This window comes from Carassius auratus, unplaced genomic scaffold (genome assembly GCF_003368295.1).
Source record: "Carassius auratus strain Wakin unplaced genomic scaffold, ASM336829v1 scaf_tig00216100, whole genome shotgun sequence".
Taxonomy (NCBI): domain Eukaryota; kingdom Metazoa; phylum Chordata; class Actinopteri; order Cypriniformes; family Cyprinidae; genus Carassius; species Carassius auratus.
In genome coordinates this window covers 40,355-67,849 of record NW_020528409.1, presented here as the reverse complement: position 1 = coordinate 67,849, position 27,495 = coordinate 40,355, and the positions used below count along the sequence as shown (strand labels likewise).

General features: G+C 41.2%; 4 protein-coding genes across 4 annotated transcripts; 3 read left to right on the top strand and 1 right to left on the bottom strand.

The window, feature by feature from the left end:
- Positions 1-337: 337 nt before the first annotated feature.
- LOC113097063 (uncharacterized) lies at positions 338-5,507 on the bottom strand. The gene is made up of 2 exons (XM_026262293.1): positions 3,533-5,507; positions 338-446 (listed from the first exon to the last, which is right to left on the bottom strand). The coding sequence occupies exons 1-2, from the start codon at positions 4,551-4,553 to the stop codon at positions 442-444; spliced, it is 1,026 nt and encodes a 341-aa protein (XP_026118078.1). The 5' UTR covers positions 4,554-5,507; the 3' UTR covers positions 338-441.
- Positions 5,508-11,328: 5,821 nt separating this feature from the next.
- On the top strand, positions 11,329-15,265 carry LOC113097066 (uncharacterized). The gene is made up of 5 exons (XM_026262297.1): positions 11,329-11,517; positions 11,639-12,417; positions 12,513-12,722; positions 13,355-13,767; positions 14,033-15,265. The coding sequence occupies exons 2-5, from the start codon at positions 12,234-12,236 to the stop codon at positions 15,110-15,112; spliced, it is 1,887 nt and encodes a 628-aa protein (XP_026118082.1). The 5' UTR covers positions 11,329-11,517; positions 11,639-12,233; the 3' UTR covers positions 15,113-15,265.
- Positions 15,266-15,614: 349 nt separating this feature from the next.
- LOC113097064 (uncharacterized) lies at positions 15,615-17,051 on the top strand. The gene is made up of 3 exons (XM_026262294.1): positions 15,615-15,725; positions 16,224-16,714; positions 16,835-17,051. The coding sequence occupies exons 1-3, from the start codon at positions 15,630-15,632 to the stop codon at positions 17,043-17,045; spliced, it is 798 nt and encodes a 265-aa protein (XP_026118079.1). The 5' UTR covers positions 15,615-15,629; the 3' UTR covers positions 17,046-17,051.
- A 1,217-nt stretch (positions 17,052-18,268) lies between these two features.
- On the top strand, positions 18,269-22,314 carry LOC113097065 (uncharacterized). The gene is made up of 5 exons (XM_026262295.1): positions 18,269-18,457; positions 18,579-19,357; positions 19,453-19,662; positions 20,295-20,707; positions 20,973-22,314. The coding sequence occupies exons 2-5, from the start codon at positions 19,174-19,176 to the stop codon at positions 22,050-22,052; spliced, it is 1,887 nt and encodes a 628-aa protein (XP_026118080.1). The 5' UTR covers positions 18,269-18,457; positions 18,579-19,173; the 3' UTR covers positions 22,053-22,314.
- The last annotated feature ends 5,181 nt before the right edge of the window (positions 22,315-27,495 follow it).

The window sequence follows — 27,495 nt, the reverse complement described above, 5'->3', positions numbered from 1 at the left end:
CTGTGTGTGTTTGTGAGTATGTGTGTGTATTAAAGTCCATGTTGAATGTGCGGTCTTCCCGTGACCGTCACACTCCCCTCCACCCATTTTCAAGCCGGCAGGCGAGAAAGAAAGTCCGCTGTAGCATTACTCTTTCCTGGAACATGTTGGACAATAAAACGATAAGGTTGCATAGATAGATACCATCGAGTGATTCGTGCATTTGAGTCTCTCATTCGATCCATCCATTGCAGTGGCCGGTGGTCAGTTTCAAGGAGGAACTCCCGGCCAAGAAGGTAGTACCTGAACGTGTCCAGGGCCCATTTAACGGCCAAGCACTCCTTCTCAACGGTGGAGTATCTCACCTCCCTGGGATACAACTTGCGACTTATATAGGCCACTGGATGTCTATCTCCCAGTGCCCCTTGCAACAGCACTGCCCCAATGCCAGTATTAGAAGCATCAGTCTGCAAAACAAAAAGTTCTTCAAAATTAGGACAAGACAGCACAGGATCATTGCATAGGGCATTTTTAATGTCCTGGAAGGCATGCTTTGCCTCCTCAGTCCACTGAATTTGGACAGGACAGGTCTTCCGTGTCAGATCAGTTAAAGGTGCTGCTCGAACCGCAAAATTAGGCACAAAGCGCCTATACCACCCAGCCATACCCAGGAATGCTCTCACTTGAGTTTTCGTTTGGGGCAGGGAACAGTCTTGAATTGCCTGCATCTTTTGTATCTGTGGTCTAATGACACCACCACCGATAACATATCCTAGGTATTCAGTTTCCTTCTTTGCTATGGCACATTTACGGGGATTGATAGTAAGACCAGCTGATTGAATACGATGAAACACCACTTTGAGATGCTCAAGATGTTCTTCCCAAGATGAACTGAAGATAATGACATCATCCAAATAAGCTGCTGCGTATCCTTCCAGCCCACCTAGCACTTGGTCCATTAACCTTTGGAATGTCGCTGGTGCCCCATGCAGTCCAAACGGCATAGTACAAAAATGGAAGAGCCCCCAGGGGGTCTTAAAGGCTGTCAGCTCTTTTGCAGTGTCACTCAAAGGGACTTGCCAGTAGCCTTTGCATAAATCAAGTGTGGTCAGCCACCTAGCCCTTCCAAGATGGTCAATCAAATCATCAATTCGCGGAGTAGGGTAGGAGTCAAATTTGGAAACTGAATTTAAATAACTGAAGTCCACACAAAAGCGTAGGGTTCCATCTTTTTTTGGAACTAAGACTACAGGGCTACACCACTCACTGCTAGAAGGTTCAATAATACCCATGGCTAGCATTTGATTCACCTGTTCCTTCAATGCTGGTAATAACCGTTCAGGGATACGGTAGCTCTTCCGTCGATTGGCAGCCGCTTCATGTAATGTGATGTTGTGATGAATCAGTGTGGTGCGTCCAGGTTTCTCTTGGCACACCCCTGGGTGACAAATCTTCTGAAGCTGTGACTGTTGAAGGGGGGAAAGATGATTGAGGTCAACTGTGGCTACTACCGGCCGGGGTAAATATTGCTCCTCCACCTCATCTTCATCCTCCACCTGACGAATCAAACACACACCAGCCACTTGAGGCAGTCTCTCATGCCATTTCTTAAGCAAATTAACATGCAGTACTCGACTTGAGCGCCTCTTCCCCAAGTTGGCAACCTCATACGTAGTAGGTCCAAGCTTACGGACCACTTCAAAAGGTCCCTGCCATTTAGCGAGCAATTTGCTGGTATCGCTGGGTAACATTACCAACACCCTTTCTCCAGTCTCAAAACTTCTTACTTTGGTCTTTTGATCATAATATTTTCGCTGACGTTGTTGTGCTTGAGCTAAGTTTGACTGGGCTAGCTGAGTCATGCTCTTCAGCCTCTCTCGCATTTGAAGAACATAAGAAAGGACATGTTGAGTCTCTGGAGCCTCCTGGCCTCCCATCCAGCACTCCTTCAATAGAGCCAAGGGACCTCGCACCTCCCGGCCATATAACAATTCAAAAGGTGAAAAGCCAGTAGAAGATTGAGGGACCTCCCGGTAAGCAAATAGTAAATAGGGAATCCACTGATCCCAGTCAGCTCCAGATTCACTCACATACTTCCGCAGCATTTGTTTAAGTGTCTGATTAAACCTCTCTGTCAAACCGTCAGTCTGTGGGTGGTAAGGTGTGGTTCTTATGCCCTTAATACCCAACAAGCGGTACACCTGTCGTAAAAGCTTAGACATGAAGTTGGAACCTTGATCAGTCAAGATAGTTTTAGGAAAACCCATTCGGGAGAACAACTGCATAAGGCATATTGCAATGGTCCTAGCCTTGACTGTCTTAAGAGGGAAAACCTCTGGGTACCTTGTTGCATAATCGGTCATAACCAACATAAAGCGATTTCCAGTTTTGCTTCGTTCTAATGGCCCTACCACATCCATACCCAACTGTTCAAAAGGCACACCAACTACGGGAAGTGACTCTAATGGGGCTCTAGGGGGACCTCTACCGGAAGTCTTCTGACACTGAGGACAAGTTCTACAAAATTCTGCCACATCTTTATTCATATTTGGCCAGAAAAAATGTCGGCTAATCCGAGCTGAAGTCTTCTGCCTTCCTAAATGGCCAGCCCAGGGAATAGAATGGCCCAATTCAAGCACCATCTCCTTTGCCTTCTGAGGGACTACTATGCGAGCCTCTATCCCCTTCCCCTTATACAACACACCATCTTTAACAAACATCAAATTCCCTAAACCACCTGCGGTAGAGTTCTTATCTTGTCCCTCTTCCTGAGCCTGCCTATATAGTGAACCAATCACTGAATCCTCTTGCTGCCACAATCCAATCCCCTGAGGTATGTCTACTGGAGCCATCCCTTGTTCTACACTAGGTTCCTCACAATGCGTCACAGTAAAACGAAGTTTCTCTAATCTTTTTTGTCTTTTAGGTTTCCTCGACTTACCTGGATGAGCTTCCAAATCTACTCCAAAGTAAGGTAACATACTCAAGGACTGACTATCTGCATTTTGTTTCTGAGCCTTAGCCCGGGTCAAAGCTACACTGCAATCTTTTATCATCATGCTTTCATTGTCATCTCTGAGTAGGTCTACTAGAACAGGCAAGTCTCTGCCCAAAATCATTGGATACGGCAAACCATCCACTACACCTACCTCCAATATATAAGCCTGCCCGCGTACATTAACTTGAACACCTACAGTGGGGTACTGCCTTTCTTCTCCATGAACACAACAAATCTGTGCTATAGAAGTGTGACTCCCCATATCTACAGAGACCAAATCTGAACGCACCAGTGATTGCATACTTCCTGTGTCTACCAGTGCTCTAACCTTTTGTCCATTAAGAACTACGTCAACACAAGGCAATATAACTGGGGTTACTACACCGCTAGATCTTGGAAATGTACACATATTGACCTGGGTAGAAGCATTACTAGGGCACCTTGACTGTTTGTGACCTTCTTGTCCACAATGGTAACATATCAAACTCCTATTCACACCAAATTTCAAACCAGGGCTTTGTTTGGCCGAACAAACCTTATCACTCACAGACTTACCTTCATGGATGGCTCTTACTGTAGTGGGGAAGGAGTGTTGGAACTTGTTGGAATCTTTACTCCCCTTCCAACGCTTGAATGTCCATGGTTGAGTCTTGCGTCGCGCTGCCACAAAGGTGTCTGCTAAGTTGGCGGCTTCTGCAGCAGAGACAGGGCCTCTTTCCTTAATCCATACTTGCAGATCAGGGGCCAACATGCGCAAAAACTGCTCCAAAATGACTGTCTCCCCAATCTCCTCCTTAGTATGATGCTGTGGCTGCACCCACTTGGCATAGTTTTCTTTTAGTCTGGCATACAACTCTTTTGGGGTTTCATTCTCCTTCACTTCTGTTGACCGGAACTGAAGCCGATAAGTCTCTGCATTTATGTCATACTTAGCAAGAATGGCTGCTTTGAGTTTGTCATAATCAAGTGAGTCTACCATGTCCATATATACATATGCAGCCCTAGCCTTGCCCGACAAGAGGGGCACTAACCTAATTGCCCAGTCGGTTGTTGGCCACCGACACGCCATCGCTATTCGTTCAAAAGTAGCTAAATAATGCTCTACGTCATCTGTTTCACTCAGTCGTTGCAGGTGTGGCTCTCTCTCAATTCTCAATGGACTCTGGCCTTGGCCTTCCAGTGGAGATGCAGCTGGTGATTCCATCTGTCGGCTGACTGATGTATCCCGTAACACTGAGGGCACTCGCTGGACTGTTGGTTGTGATAAAAGGCCAGTCTGAATATCACTACCAGGCCGTAGATCTGGTGTCGTCCTTACATGCACTTCCTGCTGCAGAAGAGAGAACTGATGCTGCATTGCTCTCCACCGAGCATCTTGTCGGTCAGCCTCTTGCTCCAGGCGATGGTCTCGAGCCTGCTGCTGTGCGAAATGTGAACGGAACAGGTCTCTCAACTCTGCGAGTGAGACATCCTCAGTGACGCTCCCCAGTTCCACTTCACTAACATCACCTTCCCCAACAGCTCTACCGGGTTCCTCCACCTCAGCTTGATCCGTCCGCACCTTTTTAGGAGCCATTCTGAGCCAACACTATGCCACTGTTGACTGCAGTGGAGAGTTAAAAATAAAACAAACAAAAAAAAAAAAAAATCCCTACTGCTCTCTTCTGGCTATCCCACTTCTGACACCAGTGTAATGGTCAGCCTACTAATAGGCACCACAAATTTTGTAGCCAAATTAAACAGAGGCAGTATGAATACACAACTTTGAAATGTAAACAAATATTTATTTAAACTTACAAAAGGGCAATCATCCAAGCCCAATAATATAATTAAACATGACAAAAAATAGAAGGAACAAAGTCTTAACCAAAAAGAAAAATCCAAATTAATTTCAAATGCAAAATAAAGTTTCCAAAAATAACTTCCTTAACAACAAGGTCAATTTCAAAATAACTAAACAAAATACCCACAATACCTACAACCCTCAGGCCACACTCTCCACTGCAGCAACAAACACAGACTACCTTCCATTACAAAGTCATTCACATTTATACTGGTGGCCAGCACCATTACCCCATGGGGAGGGACAAACTCACATACAACACTTTACACATGTTCACCTAAATATACAGCGTCTAAAAGAAACATATTGGCATGATGTTATAATTAATAAATCTACTTTGATGTTATTAAATCATTCACATTAAACAGGAAATAACAGCAACAACTCGGCCGCGTTGCCCCTGAAACAACCCTCGCTCAATTAATACATGGTAGATTCCCACCCTAAGCGGAACCAATAATTCCTGCCATGGTTTCCTACCGGGACTCTAAAAATCACGGGACAAATGCTACACGGGAACAATACACATCATTTACAGGTATTCCATTCACTCTGATCAATAATTACAATAAACTCTTATCACTAAACAGTCTCTGTGTGTGTTTGTGAGTATGTGTGTGTATTAAAGTCCATGTTGAATGTGCGGTCTTCCCGTGACCGTCACAGAGACCCCAATGGATTTCTAGCGCTAGATGGCGAAGGATAGTCCGACATAATTTCAGAAATGTTGAGCAATGTCGAACTGCGCAGCCAATCGCATCGAAGCCCTATGACATTTGGACCAATCGCGTCGAAGCACCTTAACATTTCCAGCCAATCAAAAAGCACAATTCATAACATTCTCTTGACATTCGTGACATTTGGCCAATCATAGAGCAAGGGGATGCCGGCGGCACGTTTCCGCGTATCACCGCTAGGTGGAGGGGTCAGCTCTTCAAGTCAGGTGTCAATCAAGTTGCCGAAATGTGCCGAAGGTGTACGAAAGAATGACATCGTACTCAGGAGGTGTGTCAAGGGTCAAAAAGTTCATTACTGAAGTTCGTGACCTACGACGAGTATCATTGCCGCGGAGCTCAGCATCATTTTTACGGAGGACAGCCAAACTTCATTTTAAAACTAAATACGGCGATATTACCGACGACGACAACAGTTAAGAAATTATCATCTAATTGCAAAAAAAATTTTGTATTCAATTTTTTTATTATTAGTGTAATTTTAACTGTTTTAATTGTTCTTTCAAAACTGTTTCATCAAAGTCAATAAAAATGTCTGGCAAACAACAAAAATCACATAAAGCTATGTCGGACGCTGAATGGATTTCGCGTTTAAAAAAGTTTGCCAGCACAGGAATTTGGCCATCAAATGAAGGTAACAGGCCTGCTCCTAGACAGAAAAAGTGGTAAGAGATCTATCAAAGGGTGAGTGAGTGTTTGTTACCTTTGCATGATAGAGAGAAAAAAAAACACTTAAGTGTTTGTTGACTTGCATAATCGAACATTATTAGTATAGTTGTTTAATGTATTTGAATAAGAGAACAACAGATTAGGCTCCATTACAAACATTTACCTGGTCCCATTCATTGGTATGGTGTAATGTGATGGTTGTGTTATGTTTATGTAATGTTGCAGGTATTTTGAGATTTATGTCATACTGTTAATGAAAAGTTACATCAAAGACCTTTTGTGTACTGGGAGACTCAGAGATTTGAGAGGGGGAAGGGGGAAGGGACAGTGAATGAATAGGTGGTCTGAAGGTGTGAAATGTCTCCTTTAAAGAGAGATACCAGCTCTAACATTATATGTAAGATAAGTTTGACTTGTGTCCTAGACATTAATCAGTGAATGAATTAATATATTAATTTAATAAAGTATTTTATGCTCTTTTAAGTGACTCACTTGTATTGTGCATTACATTTGTTATAATACTTACAGATTGAGAAATGTCCGATGCTGTCTCGTGGCCAAACAACCTTGCTTGGAGGTGTGCTGAAATGCATCTGTGGTTTTCACACTCTAAAGGTAACATTAATGTAGCAAGTATTTTTTGTTAATATTATTTACTGAAATGTTTTCTTTCTGAATTGTTATATGTATTTTTTATTTAATTTTTTTGGTTGTGTTAAGCAGCCCATTGCGTCAAACGTTACTGGACCAGCACAAAAGGTGGTGGAACAACCTCATGCTGCTGAAACAGCAAAGAAGGTCATGGAGCAGAGTCAGCCTGACATCCAGCCTCATCCCCTGCCCAAGCCCCAGCACCTGTGGAAGCAAGAGTTGCAACACAATTTTCATTGGTAAGAATTGCTTTTTTGTAGCACTGAAGTATGAGCTCAGTTCAAATTCGAGGAAGTTCAGAAAGTAAGAAGAAAAAAAGAAAAAGCAATAATTCTATGAGATGCTGGTTGAGACCTGCTAATTTTCACACCTTTTGTACAGTGGGGCAACTGTTGTCTGCTGATTGGTCGGTTTGAATATCTCAGCTTTGGTTTAAGTCACATGGTCAAGAATAAATGAAGATTGTAACCTGCCTGCTTTCTCCCTTTCATCTCTGGGCTCTACTCTTTGATTGTCCTCTTTGTCTCTAACTGAGCTCTGCCTTTGTTGAAGGTAACTGAGCTAGACTCATGTCCCTCATGGCATCTCTCTCAATACTTCTCATGTGTTAAAGCTCTTTTTTTTCCTGCAAGTAAATGCTGCATTTTCTTAAAATTGTAATATTAACACAAATAGTAATGCTTGCTATTATAACACATTCTGTCTTCTCACATTTTTAGTTTACCGAATCAAGATTTACCGGGTCTCACATTGCTGCAGCAAAGCCAAATCTCAGTTTGGCCAGGAGAACTTCTCAGGCTGAAGACCAGCCCAGCGCAGCAGTGTCTAGTGCCTCTAGACCAAGCACTACAGTCTCTGTAAGTAATGGCATAATCTATATTGTACTCTATGAAGACACGTTTCACGTTCCATTCTATACAAATTATTAAACTATTTAAACTATTTTTTAATAACAGAAAACCATATATTAATAAACAAAAAAGTTATATTTTATAAATAGATTTCATATAAATTACTATTCAAAAGTTATTGATGTTAAGATAGTGTTACTTTTATTGAAAAAGGAGGCATTAAATTGATAAAAAAAAATCTCAGACATTTAATGTCACAAAAGATTTCTATTCAACATCATGTTACAAATTTTTTTCTATTTCAAATAAATGCTGTTCTTCAAACTTAATTCTGAAAAATACCACCTGTCATATTTATGGACTTTTGTATTTTCTCTCCTCATGTTCCTCAACCTAGTTTGTGTCTCCTCCTTGATTATGTCATTCAGTTAATCTGTGTCTAGTTAATTTACTCATTTGTCCCTCATTGGTCTGTCTACTTAAATTTTAGTCTGTTCAGTTTGTCTTGGTCTATGTGTTACTGCCTTCCTTTGTGTGGGTTAATTAAAGATTATTTACCCTTGATTTTCATCTTTGTGTGCTTTCCCCAACACCATAAGTGTGGCAACCACTGTAATGCAGTTTTATTATCAGCTATTTTCACGGTTTGAACTAATAATGAAGGTTTATGTTCAATAGAATGGTTTCTGAAGGATCATGTAACACTGAAGACTGGAGTAATGATGCTGAAAATTGGTTCTTGCCACTGTATAAATAAATTACATTTCATATTTTTAAACTTTAAATTGTTTTTTAAATCTTTTTAGTTTTTAACTGTATTTTTTATCAAATGCAACCTTGGTGAGCAGAATAGGTTTCTTTTATAAACATTTGGGCCTCAAACTTTGCAACTGTAGTGTATGATTTAATCTAGGACGACTAAGTTATTGTAATGTTCTATTTGCAAAATCTTTATTTTACTTCATGATTGTACAGACACCAGATCCTACAGTTCCAACCCCTGTCCCCAGAGCCACTGCAGATGTGTCCAATCCCGCTCAGCCATGCAGGATCGTCTCTGTAAGTAATTTCATATTCTGTTGGTCCAAAAATGTAATTAAATCAGCTTTTACCAGACACTTAATGGAGATGTAAAAAGGATTACATGCCATGAAAATTGAATATTACTTTTATAACCAGTAGTTCCTTAAAACACATTCATGCTGAAAAAAACAACAACAATCAAACTATTGTCATAATGTCAATTGAGTTTACATGATACTGATTTATTGATGATAAACAGTGTATAGATGTTAACATTCATGTGTCAGAATAAATAGATATTGGTTATAAAGTCTCAGAATTCTTTTATTTTTCATATTCAACAGGATTTCAGGATTATTTTGTTCCTTTTTTTGGATGACTTCCGTGTATAATGTAAAGTTATCAGTTTCATTGTCGTAATAATCATTGTAATACCATGTAATACAATGATGATTTCATGTGAAAGTAATCAGGGATACAAATAAAATTGATTAAAAAGTAAAATGAACTTTTCTTCCTTTTTTTCCATCACAGACTGCTCCTTCTGGGGCATTATTGCAAGGTCCATCTGTAGTTCAACTTCCTCATTTGTGGTCTGAGACCATACCACCAGAGGATCACAAGTGGATTGGCAAAAGGCTTTTCAAAATTGGATCCAAAGGAAAGCCAGCACTTCGTGATGACCTCCAGCTCTGGTATTACCCCCCACAACCAGCACTTATTTACAATCAGGCTCCAGCTCCAGACAGATTCTTTTGTCATACTCTTCTGCTGTGGATGCCATACAAGCTGTGGAGGGTTAAGGTTCTCTGTCCCAATCCAGCCTGCGGACAACATCAGCTGACAGGAGGTGGTCTGCACAAAAGGGCACGGCAGGTTCTAGACATTGACAGAACATACAATATGGTCACAGAAACCCTTATCTGTACAAAGTGTAGAGCCTCGCATGTGTCCTGGAGTCAGACTGTCCTGCAACAGCTAGATCTGGGCCATCGCTCTGAGTTTCAGGTCATCCTCACGCGGAAGTAAGTGCACTTTCATTCCTCATCCAGTTGTTAGCCTATCATCACGTGTGTGTATGTATGCAAATACTTTACAATTAAATAGCTAAAATATATGAATATGTGGATTTTGCTTTTCCTAAGGTACGCCTGTGATATGCGGGTCATCAGGCTCTTGCGTGAGCGTGGCTTAGGCAATAGTCCCACTAGGGTGATAAAGCAGCTTTGTGAAAACCACAGCGAGCAGTGGCTCCATCGTCTGGCCCGGTACACCACCCAATGTGTTGACTTCCTCAATCAACCCGGGGTGATGCCAGTAAATTTCCACACAGCAAAATCCCCAGTGTTAATTTAACACTCCCCAGTGTTAATTTAACACTCTGAGTGTGGACTCATATAAACACTGAAGCAGTGTTAAAAGTAACACTGAAGCAGAGTTGAAGTTAATGAGATAATTAAGAAGTTAATTGAGTTATGATTAAGCATTATTGAGGACACCTGATGTTAACAAGCAGAATCACCAAACGAGAAAATCACAATTTGTGTGTCACCATTATAGTGGTCAGTGTTTGATTTAGCTGGGATCTTGGCTTGTAACTTTTTACTATTAAAGTTTGTTTGTCAAACCAAAAGCAAAAATCATTGCGTGTTGATGATTATGTTTTAATGTAATCGTTGTTTGACATGAGTCATTGAACTCATTTACAGTGTTTTCTCAAAGTAAAGCTTCCATTATTGATTGTCACAGCTTTGATTCCACAATGAAAAAAAAATCTGTATTTTCTATACATTTTGTAGGTATCTCTTGCAAGTGATTCTGATTTTTTTTTTTAATTTTAGGCACACACAGATAACAATAATCAGCGTATGAATCTCAACAATGGTGACAAACAGCATATTCAGATAAACACACCAACTCTGAAAATCACAAAACTAGATACTAAAAATGAACATAAAAACAGCAAAAGTAAAATATAGTTAGAATAAAAAGTTAAAAAGACAGTTCAGCTCATAATTTATTCATGCCGCAATGCATGATGGGAGCCATGGATGAGTTTTTATTGGCTACAACATGCTTTTTTGATGGTCACCATTGTTGTGATGCTCACGCTGATTCCTGATGTCTGTGTCTAAACAAAAGATTTCTTTTTTTTTTTACGTAGTACTAACTATTAAAAACATGTCATACTATGTCAGAGATGCTGAGTTGCTTACTTTTCTTTTTCACTTAATGTATGTATGCAGTAAAGAAACTTAAACTCAGGCATTCAGATCACTCCATAACAAATAGCTCAAATCACAATCAATGGCACACATGATTGCCTTTGCTGTGGTCTGTCTGTATGATAAAATTCAGTCACCATAGCCACATAAAATCTAAAGATAATAACTGAAGGGTCAAGATCCCAACTAAATCAAACATTGACCACTATAATGGTGACACACAAATTGTGATTTTCTCAACATCAGGTGTCTTCAATAATGGTCAATCATAACTCAATTAACTTCTTAATTATCTCATTAACTTCAACTCTGCTTCAGTGTTACTTTTAACACTGCTTCAGTGTTTATATGAGTCCACAATCAAGAGTGTTAAATTAACACTGGGGATTTTGCTGTGCAGGAGCCCCCAGAGCCTACGGTGGTGCCAAGCTGCAAGTGGTTGCTCACCGTTTACAGCCAAGACATTCTGACCAGGCTGGATGAAATCCATGCCAGAATAAAATCCACCTATGGCTCTGTCTTGAAGATGGATTCTACTAAAAAGGTTAGTTGTGGATTTGTTCATTAATGGTGTTTATATGCCAGCATGGCACTGTATCTGTATTTTTCATGGTGTGATGTTTGATTTATATTTACAGCATGCTTCATATCATCTCTTATTACAGATCACCAAGAAGCTGGCTGGGACAGCGAGGGGAACGGGACTCTGGCTTACCTCTGTTGGCAACGAGTTTGGTCAGGTGCTCATAAGTGTGCTGACAGCCCAGGAAGGAGCAGGACTTGACATGATGGTAGACGGTCTGGTGAAAAGATACCAGCAGGCTGGTGTAAATCCACCTCCTGTGTTGTACGTGGACTGTGGGTGCTGCAGTGAGGTGAGCGAGAGCAAGCTGAAAACCAGGTTTAGGGGCTGGCCAGATCTCATGATACGCTTGGACATCTGGCATTTTATGCGCAGGATTGCCTTGGGGTGTACAACTGATGCCCATCAGTTGTACCCCATTTTCATGACACGGCTATCAGCATGCATCTTTGAATGGGATGCAGCTGACGTCTCTATCCTTCGCAAAGCAAAGAGAGAGCTGTTGATGTCCCAGGGTTGGCCTGCGCTGACAGATGAAGATGTAAACAAGCATCTGACCAGGGAGGAGCTGGCTCTACATTGCCGGAGGAGGACCCGTGGAGAGGAGACTACCATCCTTCTCCTTGAACAACTGCTTACAGAACTCTCTGGGTGTTCCTCTCTTGGATCGAGAAAGGATGGAGCACATCTGGTGTGTCCAAAAGAAGCACATCAAGTGTATCCAAGACCCTCTTGGTGTTGCCCTCTATACTGAGACCGGGAGCCTAACCAAGGGAGGTGTGCTTCTGAAGACTTACAGATGTGCCAGAGGCTCCACTTCTCTTGAATCCTTTCATTTACACCTTAACCGTTTCATCCCAGGTATGTATTTGTCGAACACACACTGCATGTGCAAAGAAAGAACATTTAAGTGTCTGTGTGTTTAACATTGCCTAAAAACTGTTGTCTGTTTACAGGGACCAGTGCAAACAGTCTGAACTTTCAGATTTATTTGTTGGAGGGTCTACAAAGGTGGAACCAGGATCGGGAGGCAGCTTCCATGTCATCTGAGCCATCAGCTTTACGCAGCTACACAGGAGAACTTGTTCACTGTGTAAACAGCAATTATGAAAAGCTGTTTGGCAGGAAAGTGGTCCCCACGTTTTGTCCCCCTGCACGTTACACCGGTAAAATAATTTATTATTGTTTATTAACTTGCAATTCCCGTGTAGTCTCAGTCAATATTTTATTTAAGCCTATACAGTGTACTTTGTATCTGTATTTTTGAACTATAAACTATCAACTTGATCAACTTTTTTTTTCTTGAAACATGCCCTCTGTCATCTGATTGATATTTTCTTTCAAGTAAAAGGCCTTTCAGTATAATTGTACAAACGTCTACCTTAATCTCATAAATCACATGTCATTTTGCTGTGGAATCTTTTTTTATTAGAAAGTAGTTAATTTTTAGAAAGAATAACTTGATTATTATTAGTAATATTTGGTGACCATTTACTGTACTGAAGTTACTTTGGTTTACTTGATTAGAAAAGTCAAGTTACATGTAGTAACATTTGAGTAATTACATTTGAGTTACATTTGAGTAATTGTATTTGTATGTTTCTCAGTCATCATTGTATTGTATTTCTTTGTTTTGGCCCCACAGTTATAGGTTTATGGCCTTTTTTTTCTTTTTCTCCTGTACTATGATCTCCATGATCTCACACTATAACAATATATGAACAACTACAAAGGCCTTATGTATCAAATATGTTGCACAGCAATTGTATATAATTCCCATTCATTGTTTTTATTCCAGGTGAGCTCATTGGAGTGCAGTATCTATTCCAGCAGACTGGTCAGGCACTGCAGGACATGAACCCAGACTCTGAAGAGACGGCAGAGCTCATCGAGGAACTTAATGTGGAGGAGCAAGATGAAGATGAGGGCTTCTGTGATGTCAGCGAGGATCACACAATTGCAGATCCCGAGGATGTTCTGTCACCTCCCTCCTCCACTCTGACACTGGGTTCTTCCACCGTGGTCACCAGCAGTGACACGGCTGTACTGGGTTCCACATCCCCTTCACTGGTCCCTGATCCTACACCTGCTCCTTCATCACCTGGACCCTCGGGGACTGCTGTGCCACCTTTTCCCTCTGAAACATCTGTTTCACCACTCTCCTCAGAGCCAGAGGATGCTGGTCAGGATGATGATGACGATGAAGAGACTGTAAGTGCCACTCCTCTCTATTTCTTTCAAATAAACTACATTAAATTAAAATAAGGATTGATCAACATATACTTCTTGCTACTGCTTTATATCCAGACTTTGCTCAGATTTTAAACTAAAGTCATTAGTAGGCAACAAATCAGTTTTATTTAGTTAGTGCTTTGTACTATACAGATTGTGTTAAAGAGCAACACATCAATGGAACTAGTTATGGAACTAGGCATTTAACAAATGTGATTATTATTTGTGCTTGTTTTCTTAATAGGCTGTTGACTACCAAAATGTTCCGGGATACCAACATGTTGACAAGCTGGCCGAATATCTGGTGGAGCTCCGGGGTCACACAGCCCTTAGCCTGACCAATCAGGAAGCCAGCACCATAGTTGAACTTTGGCAGAACCTGGCTGACCAGGACAAGCAACGGGTGGTGTATGCAGCTAGACACCAGAAGAGACTGTTGAGTGGACGCTTCAGAGTACCAAAGAGGCCCACTAAAACCCCAGGAGTAGAGAGCACCATCAGAAGTGTGCTGGGAGCAAGCAGCGCACCTGCTCAGTGGCCTGACTGTTGCCGTCTGGTGGAAACCATCTTCATCAGGCTTTGCAATACCCACCCAAGCCCCAAGAGAAAAGGCAAGGGAACGCTGTCGAGATGGTCTCTAATCCTCCAGGATTACAGGAGGATAAGGCAGCTTGTACTGGGCAACAGCTTGGTGATGGGAGGAACCTCAATGCAGCTGGTGGAGGTTAACCAGAATACCCTGATTCAGTGGTATAACAACAGACAGAAAAAGCAGGAACTGTCTGTGCTGATTCAGGGCATTCAGTTGCCTCAGCCCCTCCCTGAAGCTCAGGAACCTCTCCAGGCTGCCAAACGCCTACGGACTGAGCCAGAACAATCAGGGGAGCAGCACCAGTACAAGCTACCAGAGAGCACAGCAGGTCAGGCAAAACAGAGGCACACCTCTACTGGGCGACCTCCTCTCAGACCCAAGGCACCAACACAGACTACTATGTTGTACCCTAGGTACCCAATATACTTATACCTGCAGCACCAGGTTTCCCGGGTGTGCCAATGCTTCAGGGTGTGCCAGTGTGCCAGGGCATGCCAATGGCTCAAAGACTGCCAATGGTCCAGGGCACGCAAATGGTCCAGGGCATGCCAATGGTCCAGAGGATGCCAATGGTTCAGGGAATGCCAATGGTTCAGGGAATCCCGATGGTCCAGGGAATGCCAGTGGTTCAGGGGATGCCACTGTTACATCCTACAGTTGTGCAGGGCACAAGTTCACAACCAGCTGCCAATCCCCAAACCATGCCTAAGAGACCCTACAAGAGAACTGTAGAGGCGAACACTTGCAAGAAATGCGGACATTTCAAAACCAGTGCAACAGGACATAGCCAGTACAGGGGCAAAGTATACTGCCCACAGTCTGAAACTGTTACAAAAGAACAGTGGTTAGAGGAAATGCGGAGAACTGTTCCCAAATAATGTATATATTTTTATTTATTGTAATGCAGTTTTATTATCAGCTATTTTCACGGTTTGAACTAATAATGAAGGTTTATGTTCAATAGAATGGTTTCTGAAGGATCATGTAACACTGAAGACTGGAGTAATGATGCTGAAAATTGGTTCTTGCCACTGTATAAATAAATTACATTTCATATTTTTAAACTTTAAATTGTTTTTTAAATCTTTTTAGTTTTTAACTGTATTTTTTATCAAATGCAACCTTGGTGAGCAGAATAGGTTTCTTTTATAAACATTTGGGCCTCAAACTTTGCAACTGTAGTGTATGATTTAATCTAGGACGACTAAGTTATTGTAATGTTCTATTTGCAAAATCTTTATTTTACTTCATGATTGTACAGACACCAGATCCTACAGTTCCAACCCCTGTCCCCAGAGCCACTGCAGATGTGTCCAATCCCGCTCAGCCATGCAGGATCGTCTCTGTAAGTAATTTCATATTCTGTTGGTCCAAAAATGTAATTAAATCAGCTTTTACCAGACACTTAATGGAGATGTAAAAAGGATTACATGCCATGAAAATTGAATATTACTTTTATAACCAGTAGTTCCTTAAAACACATTCATGCTGAAAAAAACAACAACAATCAAACTATTGTCATAATGTCAATTGAGTTTACATGATACTGATTTATTGATGATAAACAGTGTATAGATGTTAACATTCATGTGTCAGAATAAATAGATATTGGTTATAAAGTCTCAGAATTCTTTTATTTTTCATATTCAACAGGATTTCAGGATTATTTTGTTCCTTTTTTTGGATGACTTCCGTGTATAATGTAAAGTTATCAGTTTCATTGTCGTAATAATCATTGTAATACCATGTAATACAATGATGATTTCATGTGAAAGTAATCAGGGATACAAATAAAATTGATTAAAAAGTAAAATGAACTTTTCTTCCTTTTTTTCCATCACAGACTGCTCCTTCTGGGGCATTATTGCAAGGTCCATCTGTAGTTCAACTTCCTCATTTGTGGTCTGAGACCATACCACCAGAGGATCACAAGTGGATTGGCAAAAGGCTTTTCAAAATTGGATCCAAAGGAAAGCCAGCACTTCGTGATGACCTCCAGCTCTGGTATTACCCCCCACAACCAGCACTTATTTACAATCAGGCTCCAGCTCCAGACAGATTCTTTTGTCATACTCTTCTGCTGTGGATGCCATACAAGCTGTGGAGGGTTAAGGTTCTCTGTCCCAATCCAGCCTGCGGACAACATCAGCTGACAGGAGGTGGTCTGCACAAAAGGGCACGGCAGGTTCTAGACATTGACAGAACATACAATATGGTCACAGAAACCCTTATCTGTACAAAGTGTAGAGCCTCGCATGTGTCCTGGAGTCAGACTGTCCTGCAACAGCTAGATCTGGGCCATCGCTCTGAGTTTCAGGTCATCCTCACGCGGAAGTAAGTGCACTTTCATTCCTCATCCAGTTGTTAGCCTATCATCACGTGTGTGTATGTATGCAAATACTTTACAATTAAATAGCTAAAATATATGAATATGTGGATTTTGCTTTTCCTAAGGTACGCCTGTGATATGCGGGTCATCAGGCTCTTGCGTGAGCGTGGCTTAGGCAATAGTCCCACTAGGGTGATAAAGCAGCTTTGTGAAAACCACAGCGAGCAGTGGCTCCATCGTCTGGCCCGGTACACCACCCAATGTGTTGACTTCCTCAATCAACCCGGGGTGATGCCAGTAAATTTCCACACAGCAAAATCCCCAGTGTTAATTTAACACTCCCCAGTGTTAATTTAACACTCTGAGTGTGGACTCATATAAACACTGAAGCAGTGTTAAAAGTAACACTGAAGCAGAGTTGAAGTTAATGAGATAATTAAGAAGTTAATTGAGTTATGATTAAGCATTATTGAGGACACCTGATGTTAACAAGCAGAATCACCAAACGAGAAAATCACAATTTGTGTGTCACCATTATAGTGGTCAGTGTTTGATTTAGCTGGGATCTTGGCTTGTAACTTTTTACTATTAAAGTTTGTTTGTCAAACCAAAAGCAAAAATCATTGCGTGTTGATGATTATGTTTTAATGTAATCGTTGTTTGACATGAGTCATTGAACTCATTTACAGTGTTTTCTCAAAGTAAAGCTTCCATTATTGATTGTCACAGCTTTGATTCCACAATGAAAAAAAAATCTGTATTTTCTATACATTTTGTAGGTATCTCTTGCAAGTGATTCTGATTTTTTTTTTTAATTTTAGGCACACACAGATAACAATAATCAGCGTATGAATCTCAACAATGGTGACAAACAGCATATTCAGATAAACACACCAACTCTGAAAATCACAAAACTAGATACTAAAAATGAACATAAAAACAGCAAAAGTAAAATATAGTTAGAATAAAAAGTTAAAAAGACAGTTCAGCTCATAATTTATTCATGCCGCAATGCATGATGGGAGCCATGGATGAGTTTTTATTGGCTACAACATGCTTTTTTGATGGTCACCATTGTTGTGATGCTCACGCTGATTCCTGATGTCTGTGTCTAAACAAAAGATTTCTTTTTTTTTTACGTAGTACTAACTATTAAAAACATGTCATACTATGTCAGAGATGCTGAGTTGCTTACTTTTCTTTTTCACTTAATGTATGTATGCAGTAAAGAAACTTAAACTCAGGCATTCAGATCACTCCATAACAAATAGCTCAAATCACAATCAATGGCACACATGATTGCCTTTGCTGTGGTCTGTCTGTATGATAAAATTCAGTCACCATAGCCACATAAAATCTAAAGATAATAACTGAAGGGTCAAGATCCCAACTAAATCAAACATTGACCACTATAATGGTGACACACAAATTGTGATTTTCTCAACATCAGGTGTCTTCAATAATGGTCAATCATAACTCAATTAACTTCTTAATTATCTCATTAACTTCAACTCTGCTTCAGTGTTACTTTTAACACTGCTTCAGTGTTTATATGAGTCCACAATCAAGAGTGTTAAATTAACACTGGGGATTTTGCTGTGCAGGAGCCCCCAGAGCCTACGGTGGTGCCAAGCTGCAAGTGGTTGCTCACCGTTTACAGCCAAGACATTCTGACCAGGCTGGATGAAATCCATGCCAGAATAAAATCCACCTATGGCTCTGTCTTGAAGATGGATTCTACTAAAAAGGTTAGTTGTGGATTTGTTCATTAATGGTGTTTATATGCCAGCATGGCACTGTATCTGTATTTTTCATGGTGTGATGTTTGATTTATATTTACAGCATGCTTCATATCATCTCTTATTACAGATCACCAAGAAGCTGGCTGGGACAGCGAGGGGAACGGGACTCTGGCTTACCTCTGTTGGCAACGAGTTTGGTCAGGTGCTCATAAGTGTGCTGACAGCCCAGGAAGGAGCAGGACTTGACATGATGGTAGACGGTCTGGTGAAAAGATACCAGCAGGCTGGTGTAAATCCACCTCCTGTGTTGTACGTGGACTGTGGGTGCTGCAGTGAGGTGAGCGAGAGCAAGCTGAAAACCAGGTTTAGGGGCTGGCCAGATCTCATGATACGCTTGGACATCTGGCATTTTATGCGCAGGATTGCCTTGGGGTGTACAACTGATGCCCATCAGTTGTACCCCATTTTCATGACACGGCTATCAGCATGCATCTTTGAATGGGATGCAGCTGACGTCTCTATCCTTCGCAAAGCAAAGAGAGAGCTGTTGATGTCCCAGGGTTGGCCTGCGCTGACAGATGAAGATGTAAACAAGCATCTGACCAGGGAGGAGCTGGCTCTACATTGCCGGAGGAGGACCCGTGGAGAGGAGACTACCATCCTTCTCCTTGAACAACTGCTTACAGAACTCTCTGGGTGTTCCTCTCTTGGATCGAGAAAGGATGGAGCACATCTGGTGTGTCCAAAAGAAGCACATCAAGTGTATCCAAGACCCTCTTGGTGTTGCCCTCTATACTGAGACCGGGAGCCTAACCAAGGGAGGTGTGCTTCTGAAGACTTACAGATGTGCCAGAGGCTCCACTTCTCTTGAATCCTTTCATTTACACCTTAACCGTTTCATCCCAGGTATGTATTTGTCGAACACACACTGCATGTGCAAAGAAAGAACATTTAAGTGTCTGTGTGTTTAACATTGCCTAAAAACTGTTGTCTGTTTACAGGGACCAGTGCAAACAGTCTGAACTTTCAGATTTATTTGTTGGAGGGTCTACAAAGGTGGAACCAGGATCGGGAGGCAGCTTCCATGTCATCTGAGCCATCAGCTTTACGCAGCTACACAGGAGAACTTGTTCACTGTGTAAACAGCAATTATGAAAAGCTGTTTGGCAGGAAAGTGGTCCCCACGTTTTGTCCCCCTGCACGTTACACCGGTAAAATAATTTATTATTGTTTATTAACTTGCAATTCCCGTGTAGTCTCAGTCAATATTTTATTTAAGCCTATACAGTGTACTTTGTATCTGTATTTTTGAACTATAAACTATCAACTTGATCAACTTTTTTTTTCTTGAAACATGCCCTCTGTCATCTGATTGATATTTTCTTTCAAGTAAAAGGCCTTTCAGTATAATTGTACAAACGTCTACCTTAATCTCATAAATCACATGTCATTTTGCTGTGGAATCTTTTTTTATTAGAAAGTAGTTAATTTTTAGAAAGAATAACTTGATTATTATTAGTAATATTTGGTGACCATTTACTGTACTGAAGTTACTTTGGTTTACTTGATTAGAAAAGTCAAGTTACATGTAGTAACATTTGAGTAATTACATTTGAGTTACATTTGAGTAATTGTATTTGTATGTTTCTCAGTCATCATTGTATTGTATTTCTTTGTTTTGGCCCCACAGTTATAGGTTTATGGCCTTTTTTTTCTTTTTCTCCTGTACTATGATCTCCATGATCTCACACTATAACAATATATGAACAACTACAAAGGCCTTATGTATCAAATATGTTGCACAGCAATTGTATATAATTCCCATTCATTGTTTTTATTCCAGGTGAGCTCATTGGAGTGCAGTATCTATTCCAGCAGACTGGTCAGGCACTGCAGGACATGAACCCAGACTCTGAAGAGACGGCAGAGCTCATCGAGGAACTTAATGTGGAGGAGCAAGATGAAGATGAGGGCTTCTGTGATGTCAGCGAGGATCACACAATTGCAGATCCCGAGGATGTTCTGTCACCTCCCTCCTCCACTCTGACACTGGGTTCTTCCACCGTGGTCACCAGCAGTGACACGGCTGTACTGGGTTCCACATCCCCTTCACTGGTCCCTGATCCTACACCTGCTCCTTCATCACCTGGACCCTCGGGGACTGCTGTGCCACCTTTTCCCTCTGAAACATCTGTTTCACCACTCTCCTCAGAGCCAGAGGATGCTGGTCAGGATGATGATGACGATGAAGAGACTGTAAGTGCCACTCCTCTCTATTTCTTTCAAATAAACTACATTAAATTAAAATAAGGATTGATCAACATATACTTCTTGCTACTGCTTTATATCCAGACTTTGCTCAGATTTTAAACTAAAGTCATTAGTAGGCAACAAATCAGTTTTATTTAGTTAGTGCTTTGTACTATACAGATTGTGTTAAAGAGCAACACATCAATGGAACTAGTTATGGAACTAGGCATTTAACAAATGTGATTATTATTTGTGCTTGTTTTCTTAATAGGCTGTTGACTACCAAAATGTTCCGGGATACCAACATGTTGACAAGCTGGCCGAATATCTGGTGGAGCTCCGGGGTCACACAGCCCTTAGCCTGACCAATCAGGAAGCCAGCACCATAGTTGAACTTTGGCAGAACCTGGCTGACCAGGACAAGCAACGGGTGGTGAATGCAGCTAGACACCAGAAGAGACTGTTGAGTGGACGCTTCAGAGTACCAAAGAGGCCCACTAAAACCCCAGGAGTAGAGAGCACCATCAGAAGTGTGCTGGGAGCAAGCAGCGCACCTGCTCAGTGGCCTGACTGTTGCCGTCTGGTGGAAACCATCTTCATCAGGCTTTGCAATACCCACCCAAGCCCCAAGAGAAAAGGCAAGGGAACGCTGTCGAGATGGTCTCTAATCCTCCAGGATTACAGGAGGATAAGGCAGCTTGTACTGGGCAACAGCTTGGTGATGGGAGGAACCTCAATGCAGCTGGTGGAGGTTAACCAGAATACCCTGATTCAGTGGTATAACAACAGACAGAAAAAGCAGGAACTGTCTGTGCTGATTCAGGGCATTCAGTTGCCTCAGCCCCTCCCTGAAGCTCAGGAACCTCTCCAGGCTGCCAAACGCCTACGGACTGAGCCAGAACAATCAGGGGAGCAGCACCAGTACAAGCTACCAGAGAGCACAGCAGGTCAGGCAAAACAGAGGCACACCTCTACTGGGCGACCTCCTCTCAGACCCAAGGCACCAACACAGACTACTATGTTGTACCCTAGGTACCCAATATACTTATACCTGCAGCACCAGGTTTCCCGGGTGTGCCAATGCTTCAGGGTGTGCCAGTGTGCCAGGGCATGCCAATGGCTCAAAGACTGCCAATGGTCCAGGGCACGCAAATGGTCCAGGGCATGCCAATGGTCCAGAGGATGCCAATGGTTCAGGGAATGCCAATGGTTCAGGGAATCCCGATGGTCCAGGGAATGCCAGTGGTTCAGGGGATGCCACTGTTACATCCTACAGTTGTGCAGGGCACAAGTTCACAACCAGCTGCCAATCCCCAAACCATGCCTAAGAGACCCTACAAGAGAACTGTAGAGGCGAACACTTGCAAGAAATGCGGACATTTCAAAACCAGTGCAACAGGACATAGCCAGTACAGGGGCAAAGTATACTGCCCACAGTCTGAAACTGTTACAAAAGAACAGTGGTTAGAGGAAATGCGGAGAACTGTTCCCAAATAATGTATATATTTTTATTTATTGTAGTGTGTATATAGTTGTTTAAATATAGTTCACTATAGTTAATATTTGTGTTGAACATTATTTAATATTTTATTTACTGCTTTTTAAAAACCTATTTAACTTATTTGTGTTTGTATTTAAAACTGTATTTACTGTTTTATTTACCTTTTTAATTTATTGTTTGAAAACTTATTTAATTTTATATTTATTACTGTTCAGTTAAAAAAAAAAATCATTTTATTTCCCTTTTGATTTAAAGTTGTTTTAAAACTTATTTAAAATGTAATTTGTTTAATATTTATTATTGTTCTATTGGCATAAGTGTAAAAATAAAATAATAATTGGCAAAATACAGATTTTTTTGTAATTTGCACTTTAATATAACCATTTCATCAGTACACTGAAAAAATAAAACGTGTTTACAAAAAATAATTTGCATTTGTCATTTGTCACAGACATTTTCCAGCATATGAATATTTTCATCTTTAATTAGAAATGACAGATTTGAATGTGTCGAATAAATGTAAGATCCTGAATGTAAGATGTAAAATCCTTAATCAGAATAAATATCAATACAACTGCAATAATTATATGCTTAATCAGAATAAATTATGAATACAACAACAACTAAATAACTAATAATAACAAAACACATTTCCATTCGTGTACTTACATTTTCATGACAAAAAATATCAAACAAAGCACATATATACATTTAATTAACATTGAAACATTATTTATTTAAAGCAATTAACAATATTACAAAAAGTTGTCTTTAGCTGGATTCGAACCTGGGTAATTTCACCCTTTCTTTTCTTCCTTTTTTCTTTCTCTTCTTCCCCTTCTCTTTTTCTTCCTTCCCTCTGTTCTTCCCTGCTTCCCCGTCTTTGACGGACTATTGTTCCCCAGCTTGAGCGCATCGCCTTAACCACTCGGCCACTTAACCATTTTTTTTTTTTAAAGTCCCACGGGCCCGAAATTTGGAACGGTGGCTCTTTGGGGCCCCTGGATCGTGCAGTAAAAAGCGCGGGGCCCTAGTGCGATGCGATGCGATTTTTTTTCCATTTGTACGATGACTACATGCTTCTGCGCCCTGGTTGAGGGGCCCCTGAGATGCCACAATCTCAAATATGGGGGCCCTACGACCTATCGTCTCTGAACGGTAGACGTCCCACGTCCAATCAAAACATGTACCGGTTTGGTGGAAGTGCGCTCACTTCTGTGACCCTTTGACCCTTAAAGATGGTCGTAGGGCCACCAAACTTTCCTGCCCGGTTGAGGGAGTCACCATGAGACACATATTCAAAATTCGGCCCGATCGGACCCCGGCGAGTCGTATCCACGAAACCGCTAGGCCGAACGCATTGACGTAAATGGCAGGTGGGATTTGTCCTAGGGGCCCGAAATTTGGAACGGTGGCTACTGAGGGCCCCTAGAACGTGCTGTCAAAAGCGCGAGGACCTAGTGCGATGCACTTTTTTTTCTTGGGTCCTACGGCTACGTGTTTCGGGGCCCTGGTTGAGGGGCCCCTGAGATGCCAGAATCTCACATCTGGGGGCCTCATGACCAGTCGTCTCCGAACTGTGGACGTCCCACCTCGCATCGAAACGCGTACCAGTTTGGTGGACTTGGGGTCACTTCTGTGACCGTTTGACACCTAAAGAAGGTCATAGGGCCACCAGTCTTCTGTGCCCAGTCGAGGGGATCCCCACGAGACACATATCCGAAATTCGGCCCGATCGGACCCTTGCGAAACGTGTCCACGAACCCGCTAGGCTGAACCCATTCAAGTAAATGGCAGGTGGGACTTCTCAAGGAAAAGACCCAGGGGTCCGAAACTCGGATCTGTGGGTCCAGGGGCCGCCTCGAGTGAGCTGCCAATGGCGTGTGACCCTAGGGCCCCTGCAAGTCATGTCCATGAAACTGCTATTCTAATACTGTAGAATATACATAGAAAAAAGTTGGATTTTGGGTAATTTCCCCACATGTGGTGCATGTTCACCAGCAATTTATTTGACTGGATATGTGTCCACTTGCTGTTTATTAAATAGCAATTATCTTATTGTTAATGAAAACACCTCTACTGTACTCAGCACGCTCAACAGAGTCCATTCAAGTTTTATCACATAAAAGTTTATTTATATTTGCATAAAAATTAATGTCCATGGGAGGATTACGCAGGTCCTGCTGAATAAATTGTAAAAGAACATTAAAAAAAAAAAAAAAAAAAAAAAAAACTCCCATTTGCCATTTATTCAGCGCGCCCTTCATAATGGTTCCGTGGACAGATAAATTTTAGCGATTTCGTGGTTGAAATCTCATCAGCTGTACTCTGCAAGCTCCGAGGAATTCATATTTGTAAGATTTATCCCATAATACTGTAGAAATATGCATATAAAATGTTGGATTTTGTCACCACATGTTGTGCATGTTCCCCAAATTTCACTATTTTTGCCAAGCTGTAACTCCCCCAAAACGGGGCCAAACTGTACCAAATTTGGGTCAGAGTCAGACCTTGGGGCCCTCTATCCGACCACACCGGCCCCATGGATTTTGGTTAATGTCACCACATGTGGTGCATGTTAACCATATTTCACTAATTTTTTCCAAGCTGTAACTCCTCCAAAACGGGTCCAAACTGCACCAAATTCGGGTCAGAGTCAGACCTTGGGGCCCTCTATGCGACGACACCGGCCTCATGTCCTTATGACCCCGAGTTACGGACCCCCAAAATTTGCAATTTGAACCATTATAACTGGAACCGGACCACCCAGGAACTCGAACTCAGTGGTATAATGACACAAATTTAACACTGATATAACAAAGGTAAATGTAGTTTATGAAATGTCTTGAGTTCTCATAATTCAGATCACTTAAAAAATATTTTATTAAAAATGTTTGTATGCAGAATTTGTGTGATGGATAGGTGTACAGTTTGTACTGTAAAAAAATCATTATGTCTATGGAATGTCATAAAGGAATGTAGTAATACTCCAAATGTTTGTCACCATGAGTATGCTTTTCTAAATTAGAACAAGCAGGAGCCCTTTGTTTGAGAATCTCAGTGTATGAACCGAGTATGGTTGTGCAAGGTCGGTGATATAGGTCGGGGCGAGCCCATTAAGTGCCTTAAAAACAAACAATAAAACTTTAAACTGAATCCTAAAAGGAACTGGGAGCCAATGCAAAGATGCCAAAATGGGGGTGATGTGTTTGCGCCTCCTAGTGGCAGTTAAAAGACGGGCTGCTGCGTTTTTTACTAACTGCAGACGTCTAAGTGATGATTGTGGGAGGCCCAAGTAGAGGGAATTGCAATAATCCAGCCGTGATGTAATAAAGGAATGGATAACTGTCTCAAGATCGTTAAAAGATAGGAATGACTTCAGGCGGGAAATCATTCTGAACTGGTAAAAACTATTTTTAACAACAGAACTAATCTGTTTGTCAAGGCAGAGTTCTGAGTCAAGAATGACACCCAAATTTCTAGCATAGGGTTTGATAAATGGAGTGAAGTTACCTAAATGTTGTACCACAGTGCATCTTGCCTTGGGAGAACCAAAAACAATCACCTCTGTCTTGTCACTGTTTAACTGGAGAAAGTTATTAACCATCCAAGTTTTAATGTCTTGGAGACAGGCCAGAAGAGATTGTATGGAATCCCTAGATTTTAGAGGCAAGTACAACTGTGAATCATCTGCATAGAGATGAAAAGAGATGTTATGCTTCCTTATGATGTCACCCAGTGGGAGCATATACAGGCTAAAAAGCATAGGACCCAAGATGGATCCCTGAGGGACCCCGTATAAAACAGAAGCAGAGGATGAGGAGAACTTGCCAGTAGATGCTGAGAAAGTCCTATCATTGAGATAGGAATGGAACCAAAGTAATGCAGTCCCCCTAAAGCCCACCTGCTGATCAAGGCGAGTAAGGAGGATGTTGTGATCGATAGTGTCGAAGGCGGCACTAAAATCCAATAATATCAGGAAGGCACTATCCACTGAATCTAGTGTAAGGAGAAGATCATTGGTTACTTTGAGCAGAGCAGTTTCAGTACTATGAAATGATCTAAAATAAAAAACTATTGTGAGTGGTCAAAAAGGGGAGCAGCTGTGACAGAATGGCTTTTTCCAAAATTTTTGAGATAAAAGGAAGCTTGGAAATGGGACGGTAGTTATTTAGGAGTTTAACATCGAGATCATGTTTTTTGAGCAGGGGCTGGACAACTGCATGCTTAAAACATTTAGGGACAGTGCTGGATGCAAGACATTATGGAAGTTCTAAGCGGCCATGCATTATAATTTTTTTTTCCTTTTTGTTTTCTCGTTATAACGACTTCATTTTCTCGTTATCTCGACATGACAAAAGTCGTTTTCTCGTTATAACGACTTATTTTTCTCGTTATCTCGACATAACGAAGTTCGTTTTCTCGTTATAACAACTTATTTTTCTTGTTATCTCGACATAACGAAGTTGGTTTTCTCGTTATAACGACTTATTTTTCTCGTTATCTCGACATAACGAAGTTCGTTTTCTCGTTATAACGACTTATTTTTCTCGTTATCTCGACATAACGAAAGTTTGTTTTCTCGTTATAACGTCATGACAGTTTTACTGTTGCTATAGTAACGGACTCAACTTTGACAGGCATGAGATGGACAACCATGCAGGCGCTCTTACTGTAGCCTATATTTCAGCAAATTTAGATTCGCCTAGGTAATAACGTCTACAATACTGTAGCCTATATAAATAAAGGCTGATCAATCACTGTTGATTTTTCCAGAGACAGTAAAACGAACGTTTTGTTTTTGTAATTAACATGTTTAAATGGCAACACCGCGAAATTAGAGCTGCTTGGATTAAACTCACTTTTCATTTTCCCTTTATTTGAAATAAAATTATATATAATTTGTAATTTGTAGTAGTCATTATATGATGTGGCAGATATCATGTGTGTTACAAGCTTCTGTTTGAAAAGAGCGTCCATGTGTAGGACTACGTGTAGTGTGTGTGTGTGTGTGTAGAAAAAAACGATTACAACATTATAAAACAAAACTGAATTGAATTAGCCTATGGATTTTACATATACATCACATTTCTCATCAAAATGGTTAACAATAAAGATTAGTAATAAGGAAAAGAAGCACATCAGCCTACATCATTAAATCCCGTCCTACTGTAGATAAACAGAATACAGTGATGTCAACCTTGGTTTTGATAAGCAGTTATTTTATGACACAGAACGCGTTGGTGAAACGAATTTCGTTATGTCGAGAAAACGAGAAAATGAAGTCGTTATA

What these genes read in the sequence shown, in the direction of transcription:
- LOC113097063 (XM_026262293.1), bottom strand. Translation starts at nt 4,553, where the DNA reads ATGGCTCCTAAAAAGGTGCGGACGGATCAAGCTGAGGTGGAGGAACCC.
- LOC113097066 (XM_026262297.1), top strand. Translation starts at nt 12,234, where the DNA reads ATGGAGCACATCTGGTGTGTCCAAAAGAAGCACATCAAGTGTATCCAA. An exon ending in TCCCCCTGCACGTTACACCG is followed by an intron (nt 12,723 to 13,354) that starts GTAAAATAATTT and finishes TTTTTATTCCAG; the next exon opens with GTGAGCTCATTGGAGTGCAG. An exon ending in ATGATGACGATGAAGAGACT is followed by an intron (nt 13,768 to 14,032) that starts GTAAGTGCCACT and finishes TTTTCTTAATAG; the next exon opens with GCTGTTGACTACCAAAATGT.
- LOC113097064 (XM_026262294.1), top strand. Translation starts at nt 15,630, where the DNA reads ATGATTGTACAGACACCAGATCCTACAGTTCCAACCCCTGTCCCCAGA. An exon ending in AGCCATGCAGGATCGTCTCT is followed by an intron (nt 15,726 to 16,223) that starts GTAAGTAATTTC and finishes TTTCCATCACAG; the next exon opens with ACTGCTCCTTCTGGGGCATT. An exon ending in CAGGTCATCCTCACGCGGAA is followed by an intron (nt 16,715 to 16,834) that starts GTAAGTGCACTT and finishes GCTTTTCCTAAG; the next exon opens with GTACGCCTGTGATATGCGGG.
- LOC113097065 (XM_026262295.1), top strand. Translation starts at nt 19,174, where the DNA reads ATGGAGCACATCTGGTGTGTCCAAAAGAAGCACATCAAGTGTATCCAA. An exon ending in CCTTAACCGTTTCATCCCAG is followed by an intron (nt 19,358 to 19,452) that starts GTATGTATTTGT and finishes GTCTGTTTACAG; the next exon opens with GGACCAGTGCAAACAGTCTG. An exon ending in ATGATGACGATGAAGAGACT is followed by an intron (nt 20,708 to 20,972) that starts GTAAGTGCCACT and finishes TTTTCTTAATAG; the next exon opens with GCTGTTGACTACCAAAATGT.